This window comes from Mastomys coucha, unplaced genomic scaffold (genome assembly GCF_008632895.1).
Source record: "Mastomys coucha isolate ucsf_1 unplaced genomic scaffold, UCSF_Mcou_1 pScaffold3, whole genome shotgun sequence".
Lineage (NCBI taxonomy): Eukaryota > Metazoa > Chordata > Mammalia > Rodentia > Muridae > Mastomys > Mastomys coucha.
In genome coordinates, this window is record NW_022196909.1 from 40,133,246 (window position 1) to 40,142,351 (window position 9,106).

At 51.7% G+C, this 9,106-nt stretch overlaps 1 protein-coding gene across 3 annotated transcripts in view; it reads right to left on the reverse strand.

Annotated features, from left to right (window-relative positions):
* Positions 1-275: 275 nt before the first annotated feature.
* Positions 276-9,106, reverse strand: part of Gucd1 (guanylyl cyclase domain containing 1) — an 11,187-nt gene continuing 2,356 nt past the window's right edge. For 2 of the 3 annotated variants that reach the window (XM_031347647.1, XM_031347644.1), the window contains exons 2-6: positions 5,411-5,495; positions 4,480-4,645; positions 3,340-3,431; positions 2,934-3,175; positions 276-2,325 (exon numbers count right to left, since the gene is read on the reverse strand). In XM_031347647.1, coding sequence (XP_031203507.1) covers positions 2,231-2,325; positions 2,934-3,175; positions 3,340-3,431; positions 4,480-4,645; positions 5,411-5,421 — 606 coding nt within the window. In that variant the 5' untranslated portion in view covers positions 5,422-5,495 and the 3' untranslated portion in view covers positions 276-2,230. The remainder of the gene's footprint in view (positions 2,326-2,933; positions 3,176-3,339; positions 3,432-4,479; positions 4,646-5,410; positions 5,496-9,106) is intronic. The other variant, XM_031347645.1, reaches the window with a different exon arrangement.

Consider the following 9,106-nt stretch of genomic DNA (forward strand, 5'->3'; position numbering starts at 1 on the left):
CCTCCTACGCCCTTCCTACAGACAGACTACCTCCCTCACCTTGGCCGACTGTCCCACCTTCTTCAAGAGCCCGTCTGAGTTCAGAAGTCTATAGGTGCTGTCTAGCCTGGCCTGGCTGAGGCCTGGCAGGCAAAAGATGAAGTTCCAGTCCCAGCTAAAACTAGATACAGCATCCCAAGGACCTAGTTCCAAGCTGTCAAGCCAACCATTTGGGGAGACAGGAATTCTGCAGGCTAACGGGGCTTCACGGCAGCTGGACAAAAAGGGTGAGAATATTCTGTACGGTGAGAATATTTATTGAGAATGGCTCATTACAAACAAAATATATTTATGTATAAAATCCTCTGCTATGCAAAAGATCCCTTTCATCCTCCTGTGGCCGGAGTGATCAGACCATCTAGAGTTTCCATGTGGCCTCAGAGCCGACACTGGGCTGTGCAGAAGCAGAGAAGCCTGAGTGTCACATGCTGTGGTTAAGTATCTCATGACCAGGCTTCCTCTAGCCCAATTCATGGCTCGCGCAGTAGAACACAGTGTGCCTCAGGCAGGTGGATCTCGAAGACAGCAGCTTTCTTGTTATTCTTACAGACAAGTGGGCCCAATAACTTACGACTTGCCCTGAGAAGCCATTATCTGGGTCCGGGGACTGAGCATTCTTTAAATGTCCTAGAAGATGAAGGCGACCACTATCTGTGGAGGCCACTTCCCATAAACCCTCGTGTGGGTGTGTGCCACATCTCATCCCATCCCTTAGTCTCCTAGTTATACCAGGGCCTTGGAGGAGGACACCCAGACCCAGAGCTGTACTGCGGTACTCCTGAGCTTAGATCCAGAGGGGCCCTGGCCACCCAGCATTAAGGCAATGGAAATCAGACCAGACTGAAACCAACACTACTCTCAGAAACCCAGAGTAGCTACCCAGCCAACAGCACCTCCCTTCAGCCTAAGGCTTCATCTAATATTGATGAGTAATATGGGTGACTGGTCTCGACTGCCCTTGTAAACACAAACCACCTCTATCCCCCAGACTACCATGAGAGGGCAGCTAGTGGTAGGGGAAGCAGCTACTGCCACGTCATGCCTTGAGGACTGAAAGTCCAAGGCCTCTGGAGGACAGAGATGGCGAGAGGCCGCTGGGTACCCTTATTCTTCACCAGAGAAGAGCCCATGAGGAGTAGGCTCCCTGGCCTCTTTAGAAATGACCCACTCGCTTGTCTTTGGTGCAGCTTCAGCATGCAGACTGCTGGCCAGGCCAGACCAGCCATCTTGTTAAGAAAGAACTTAGACTGGTCTATGTGCCCTATGTAAAGAAGGGTTAGTGGTTTCAAAGTACCTGTATCTATTCTTGTCTGACTCCCCACACGATGGAAACTGAAGTCTCACTCCCAAGAGCAAAACAACACGTATTAACCAGCTCTAGTAGATGCTACCTGCTGTGCTGTGTGACTCGGACACTGCCTTTCTTCAAGACAGAAGAGACCCAGTATTCTGTGCAAATGCTCCCGGTGTGCACACCAGGGCGGGTGGGAAGCTGCCTGCTGTTTTAGGGGCACGGGCCCTCTAGCACCCATCCTCAGAAGGCTCTCGGAGTTAGAGGGCAGATCTTGCTGTGGGAAGTCAAGCTGTTATCAGGAGGCCTTGTGGACGCAGGGGCTCTCTGGGGAGTCTCTTGTCAACCCTTTGTTCCTAAGACATTCTCTTCTGCTCTCATCCATTCGGCCCTGGTCACCCCTAAAGGCTTTCCATTTCTACAGACAGTACCTAGAGGCTAAGAAGGCATCAGCATCCCAGGGGTCTGAGAGCCTCAGCGTGGCTGTGAGGTATGCTTATGCTGCATGGTAACAAGGCCTAGTAACCAGTTCCAGAGACCTGAGTCCACTGGAGGCAGGAAAGAGCAGTGATGCCACCGACTATGGGGCTTAGCGTGGCTCAGAGCCACAGGCCTGGATTTCCATGTGCTCGTCCCAAACACGCTTCTCTTCCAGGGTTCCTGCCTCGGGCACAGCTGGAGGCAGACTTGGGGTCTTGAGAAATACTTCCCTTAGATGCTCTTGAAGTGTCTCCAGCAACTAAAGGTGTTTAGGGCAAATGGCATGACACTGGTGGACAAAGCAGTCACAGGCTACGATTCTGAACCCCAGGCCCAGCAGCCCTGGGCCTGGGCATCCTGAGTGGGCCTGTCTGAGATAGAACATAGGGTCTGAGGACCTGGCATGCCAGGCTCCTGGTGTCAGCTGTCCAGGTAGACAAAAAGGATGTCCTCATCCGTGCCATAGCTAGTTCTGGCCTCCTCAAAGTTACTGATACTGGTGCTGCACATTCCTGCTGGGGGTGGGAAAGAGGAGACGGATCAGTGGGTGGGTAAATACCCACGGCTGCTACTCAGGGGGACTGGATGCCCTTTGGGTTCTATGGGCCTTGCCACCTCTCAGCTCAAGCCTTCCCTCCCTAGGGAACATTTTCCTGCCCATTCTGGCCTTCACGAGTTAAGTCTTTCTTTTGACTCCTTCCCAAGTTAGTGGATAGAGAAAGCAAGGCCCAAAGGGAAGGAAAAAAACGTATGTCCCAGGACGTATGTCCCAGGACGTATGTCCTGGTCTGGTCAGAGAAGTCCTCCTCCAGGCCATGGCGTGAGGACAGTGGACAGTCTAGGTAGGGTCTAGCCAGGCCCTCTAGCGTGAGTGCTGTCTATCCCGTGAAGCCCAGGAGATAGGCCTATGGAACATAAGTTATCAAGGTGGGGAGCTGGGCAGTAGACAGGTTTGTCTGTATGACCTGAGGGGCAAGCACTGATGACAGAACCCCAGGAGGAGCAGGGCCTCTAGAGAGAGACTTCGGTCATACAGCTGAAAAGGGAGAAAGCCATGAGGTCTGGACATAGGGGACAGTAAACACAGGCCACCCTGGCCCACCTGCCCCTGGTGGGCACTCACGGTCAGCATAGGCTGGGTTGTTATAGAAGATGCAGCCGGTAGCCCTGTTATAGCCACGCAGGACGATGAAGTGGCCCTGGTAGTCGGGGGTGCGGCAGAAGCAGCGGTGGCCACTGGGAGTGAAGCAGCAGTACTTGACAGGGCTGGAGCACAGGTCGCAGTGGAGCACCCCGGAGTTCACCAACACAATGGCCACGTGGCCCTGCGCCAGGTGTGCTTGGATGTCCTGCACACTCACGGTGCTGTGGGCAGGAGGGAGGTCAGCCGGTGCCAGTGTGGCTTTGTTCCCATCTCCCAGACTGATGTGCCCAGTGTGATAAGACCTAAGGACTTGGCTTGTCTGTCCTCTGCCCTGAGCTCCCTGCCTTGTCACTATGGCCCAGCAGAGTTGGGTGGGAAGGCTCACCATTTCTCCACTTGCACCTTGCAGGCCTTGGCTTGTGCAAACAGCTGGTTCACTCGGGTCTCCTCTGTGTCAAAGTGCTTCCTATAGAAGGACTGAAGAGAGAAGGACAGACTTAACAAACACCGTTTTATAGAAGTAGGGTTAAGAGCGTACAGGAGCCCTACTGGTGGGCGGGCGGCTTTCCCCAGCATGTCCAGAAAGAAAGCCGTGTCTGTCCCTATGGTTACCGCTAGACAGTAACACTGGAGAGTGGATAGGACCATACAGGGGCATGAAGAAGATGCTCAGGAGATGCGGAAGCGTTAGATTCGAAGTAGCTCCCTGAGAAGGTCTGACCAGGCCAGTTTCTGGTAGAGATGAGCAGAAGCCTAAGCAAAGGAGCAAGGAGGGCAAGGCTGCCCTCCTAGCCCCCGCCAGGAAGGCTCAGTCACAGCCCAGTGTAGCCAAGTGTGATTCGCAGAACATACTCTGCTTGGTGCTGGGACCTCATGTGACCAGAGGGAGCCCCAGGAGGCAGGCCAAAGACATTCTGTTCCCAGGTCCCCTTTTCTGTCTTGAGATTTAGTAGTCTTCTTTACCTGGCATGGAAGGTTCAAAGAATTAGGCTGGCTGCCACTGGCCACCATGTGATAGCCGTCCTGCCAACGAGGCCAGCAGAGACTGCTCTGCCAAGCCTTGGCGCCAGGGCCAAGATCGCCTCAAGGGCAGGTAAGCCTGGGCCTGGCTTTGTGAGGAATCGGAACAAACTGGTGTGTTGGCACAGCCATCACAATGGCTTTAGTTTTCTAGAGAGGAAAACAGAGAGGCAGAAAAGCAGATAGACTGATGCGTGTTCTTCCAGAATGCCAGTCACCCTGGTGAGAAGGAAGAAGACAAGGCAACGGCAGTCACATGATCAGCGTGCTCTGTGGCCTTCGACCCAAACCTGCCCCACAGTGGGGGAAGATGTAGAAAGGCAAACAGGAGTCAGGACTCAGTCTGTAGATACTCCGCAAGGCCACCTGTCTGTCATCTGTCTGCCACTGCCACCGGCGTCTGTACCCCTGTGTGTGTACTCGAGTGCCCAGGCTTTGACCCCTCTCTCCTGTAGCCGAGAGACCTGGGGAGCCTAGAAGGCCCACCCAGTGGCCAGCTGCTCACCTGGTTCTTATAACCCTTGTCCACACCCAGCGTCTGGGTGCAGAAGCGGTGTCTCACGCCAAAGTGGCGCATCAGGTAGGCCAGGTCGATGGTCCAGATGCTTCTGCTCAGCTGCAGTTCCTGCAGGGCATTCTCAAACTCCCCATCGTCCAGCTGGCCCAGGTACCTGAGGGCAAGGGGCAAAGGGGTTAGCTTGTTCTCGAAGCAAAGCTAGACCAAGCCGCCCCGCCCCCCACGTGAGTGGCACAGCCAATGCTTATGCTTCTAATCCTTTATCCCCAACCTCCATGACATGCCCAGTGGAACGGAGTACAACCTGAGGCTTTCAGGGCTCGGGCAGCCTGGGACACTGTCTGGCCCCCAGAGTGGGCCTGGATCTTGGTTTTTGCATCTCTTAGGGACTATGTGAACCTGGGGAACTTGCTGCTCTCTCTGGCCTCATGACTGCATGTCGGAGTTGAAGAGCTTTGGGTCACAGAAGTGGTTTTCAAAACTGCAGGCACTAGACATTCTGTTAAGCTCTACCTTTCCCAGAATCCTAGTATGTAAGATATACAGAGAAGAACTGATCTGGGTCTCCAGACAACCAGTTAAAAACTCTGGCAGAAGGTAATGAGGTACCAGTTCTTTCTGGCTCAAACTATCAAGGTCCTTTTATTTATGCAGTATCCAGTGGGCTGATATCCCAGGGGTGGAAGATGCGCCAGCTACGCAACCTCAACACCTGGGACTGCCTTCACCACCCCAAGCTCCCAGGCGTCACTCAAGTGAACACACTTGGGCAGCCCGACCCATCCTTTGTTCATGTTTAAAATATGACAGGGCTTAAATGGAAGCTGGGTCTCTTCTAGGGTTCGAACAAAGCCAACCCATACAGATGCTGGCTCCCATCCAGGTTACTTCCTGAACCACGGCATGTGAGGACGCTCACCGAAGCACCATCCTGGAGCAGGCCAGGCCACAGTCCCAGTGATAGAGCTGCTGGATGACCGGCACAGGCAGCTGCACAAAGTCCCCTGCAAAGAAAGGAGAGTGAGGTCTCAGGTTCTGCACAGTGCCCACCAATGCCACCCCCCATGGAAGTGCCACAATAGCCTGCATGGAAACTCTATAGGATCTCAGGGGCCTTCCCGCAGCTCGCTATTCTTACACAGCCAGCACTTTCTCCTACACACCAGCCAGTAAGCCCTACCCACAATCCTCCTGGGTGTGGGTGCCCACTTTACAACAAAGCAGTGTTAGCCTGCTGCCCCGGCATGTCCAGTTCCCTTCGAGTCACCAGCGGCCACTGTAGGCAGCATCTGCCTCTGCCATGACGGCTCAGGCTTGGCGGGCAGGGGGGCTCTTTGCACACAAATTCCTAGATGCTTTTTGGCTTCTCACAAGCTAATGGCCACCCTGGGACCTTACTATTCTAAAGTGCTGCCCCTCTCAGCAGTGAACCAGGAGGTCTGCCTGGCTCAAGTTTCCAGGGTGAGAAAATGGGCAGACCATGACTGAGAGAAGGGAAATGTCACCCAGGCTACGTAAGGACAATGCTCCTCCAAACTCCAACTAGCACTGTCCCTGGGCAAACCTCTCAGCCTTTCCATTCTGAGCTGTGAGATGGAACAGAAAGGGCCACACCCAGGCATCCTGGTACCACTGGCTGACTGGAGGGCCAGGCAACTATCCTCCTCTCACTGGACTGAGTTTTGCTACTCCCAATTTTTCAAGAGCCTGGCACATGTGCTATGGTCGTGACCAATAACATGGCAGGGTGCTGTCCCAGGGCTAGCAAGAGCAGACATCCAGCAGCTTAGGTTAGGAAAGCAATGGGGTGTGTCTGGATGGCAAAGGCAAACAGCATTCCCTGAGGCCCTGAAGGGAGGACAAGCTGACATGTGGCCTGTGGGAGCTTAGCCCGTGAATACGCACAAAGTTCAGGCTAGCTGGCCATGGTGGCATAAATTTATAATCACAAGGCTTGGGAGGCTGAGACAGGAGGAGCGTAAGACCAGTCTGGTTAGAGAGGAAGGACTCTGACTCTCTCCCCCCTCTCTTTCTCTCTCTCTCCCTCTCTCTCTCTCCTATCATTCTCTCTCTTTCTCTCTTTCCCTCTCTCTCTCCCTCCCTTCCTCTCTCTCTTTCTCTCTCTCTCTTTCTCCCCCCCCTCTCTCTCTCTCATACACACACACACATAAGAAAGGAGAGAGAGAAAGAGGGAAATCCAGTTTTAAAAACCAGGAGAACTTCTTTACACTGGTCACCATGTTACTTACTGGCACATGAAACTCCAGTCAAGTAGAATTCCCCTTTGTGGATTTCTAGGCTCTCCCCTGGGCCAGGTAAGCAGCTTTGTGCAAAGCCTACCAGGCTGGTCTTTTTCCTGCCACTCCCTCTGTGTGTGTCAGAGGAGAGAGCCATTCACTAGCCAGAGGCCTGATGTCTTGAGTCTTCACCTTCTGCTCTCCTAGATCCTCAAGGACTGGCTGAAAGGCCACTATTTCTAGGGCTTTCCCTAACCCCAGGCTGGCCATTCCCCATCCTTTAAACCTGAGTTCACACTTAAGGTTACAGGATGTAGATTTTTATCTAGTCTTTACTCCAGAAACCTCTTAAGCCCAAGCCTTTCCAAGGCCCTGGGCCTTTTAACATCTGATAGATTTGATCTTGCCTGTCCCCTTCCCAAATCCTGTCCCTGCACACAGCAGGGAGAGGAGTTTCATCTCTAGCTTCTAATCCTTAGAGTCCTTGGGATGGGCAGATGGCTTGGTGGATAAGGAGCTCAAGTGTGATGACTCAAGTTCAGATACCCAGAACCTGCCCTTTAATCCCAAGCAAGCGGATGGAGACAGGAAGTCTCTAGAGCGAGCTGGCTAAGCAGACTTAAGAGAAACAGCAAATTCAAGGTGGAATAAGAAACTCTGCCTCAACATATAGGAAGACACCTGAAGTCAACCTTGGACGTCCAGATACATGCATACACACACATGCACTACCCCTACCCTACACTTACCCTTAGCCTTACCCATAAACTTAACCTTATCCCTTACATTAGCAGGAATCCACTACCTACCACTATCGCAACAAAATCCAAACCCCAAACCAAACCTCAAGCCCAAACCCCATCTCCAGTACCCTCTTCTGCCCTCTGAGAGCAGAGAGCACATACATGGTATACAGTCGGACCCACAAACCAAACCAAAAACCCCTCTTGCACACAAAAGTAAGTCTTTAAGTAAATAAAAGAAAGAAATTGGCTCTTTGCGGAAGTGGCTGCTCAGTTGTGAGGGTTCTGAGTTTGGGTCAGGAAACACTAACCTAGGTTTGTCTTAGTTTCCTTTCTAGTTGTAGCAAAGGCAGCCCCTGACAAATGTAACTTAGGGGGAAAGGGCTTATTTTAGCTCACAATTCCAGTTTATAGCCATCATTTCTGGGACGTCACAGTGGTTGGAGACAGCCAATCATATCATATCCCAGATCAGGAACAGACGGCAAAGAGTATGCACATTTCTGACCTTCCCTGCTTTGATCAGTCTGGGGCCCAACCCACATTTGGGGTGAGCCTTCCCAGCTCATCAAGGAGGTTCCCTCAGAGGCGGAGCTAGACAGCGCCTCACTAAGGCTCCTTTCCAACCCCATTATAGATTCTATCGGGTTGACAATTAAAAATAAATGGCTGGAGCTTGCTCAGCAGCTAAAAAGTACTTGATGCTTTTGCAAAGGACACAGGCATAGTTCAGTTCCAAGCACCCACACAGTGGCTTATAGCTAGCTGTCTGTTAACTCCACTTCAGGGGATCCTGGCATTCTCTTTCTGCCTCTGAGGGCACCTGCATGCAGACAAAACACCCAAGACGCATACAGTTTTATAAAGTAAATCTTAGAAAGGAAGCTAACAACCAGAGGCCTTTTTTTTTTTCTTTATCTTTCCCATGCTCTGCTGTTAGAGGACACATTATCTCTCCCTTTCCTCTCTTCCCGCCATGTGGACATATCTGGAGAGAGTCTATAAGGTATGGATGGATCTTGTACTGAACCCGCCAGCATCGTGATCTTAGAATTTCTCAGCCTCTGGAACCGTGAGAAAATTAAATTCCTATTGCTTATAAATTTTTCAGTTGTACAAATAGACGAAGACACCGGGAAACTGGCTGGTCTTGTTTGCTGTTTTCTTGCCTGGTATCTGATGCTTAGTACTCACTCACTATTACATTGAGGCTGGAGGGTAAGGGGGTGGGGTAGCCCTTGTCTAGCACTGTCCAGGACAGGACTTAGGTTCAATCCCCAGTGTTACAAATTAAAAAAAAAAAAAAAAAAAAAAAAAAAAAAGGAATGGGGAAAAAAAAGTCACCCTTATTGAGGTAGCCTAAACCTCGGCCTCCAGGGACTCATATGCTAAAACAGTTCTCTTGAAATATGCTAGAGGAAAACTCTCTGCAGGGTGTGGCCCTATCAAAATGGGTGTCTTCCTTTTCAGAACCCTTACTGAGGCCATGAGTGGCACTGATCTACTCAGGCTGATTGCTACCGAGGTTTTGTTTCTCTCTAACCATTGGTCTGGAACGTTGCTTTCTCATCTCTGATGTCCAAATCTTTTGTGTTTGTTCTCTTCTCTCTTCTCCCCTCCCTCTCTCCCCTGTCC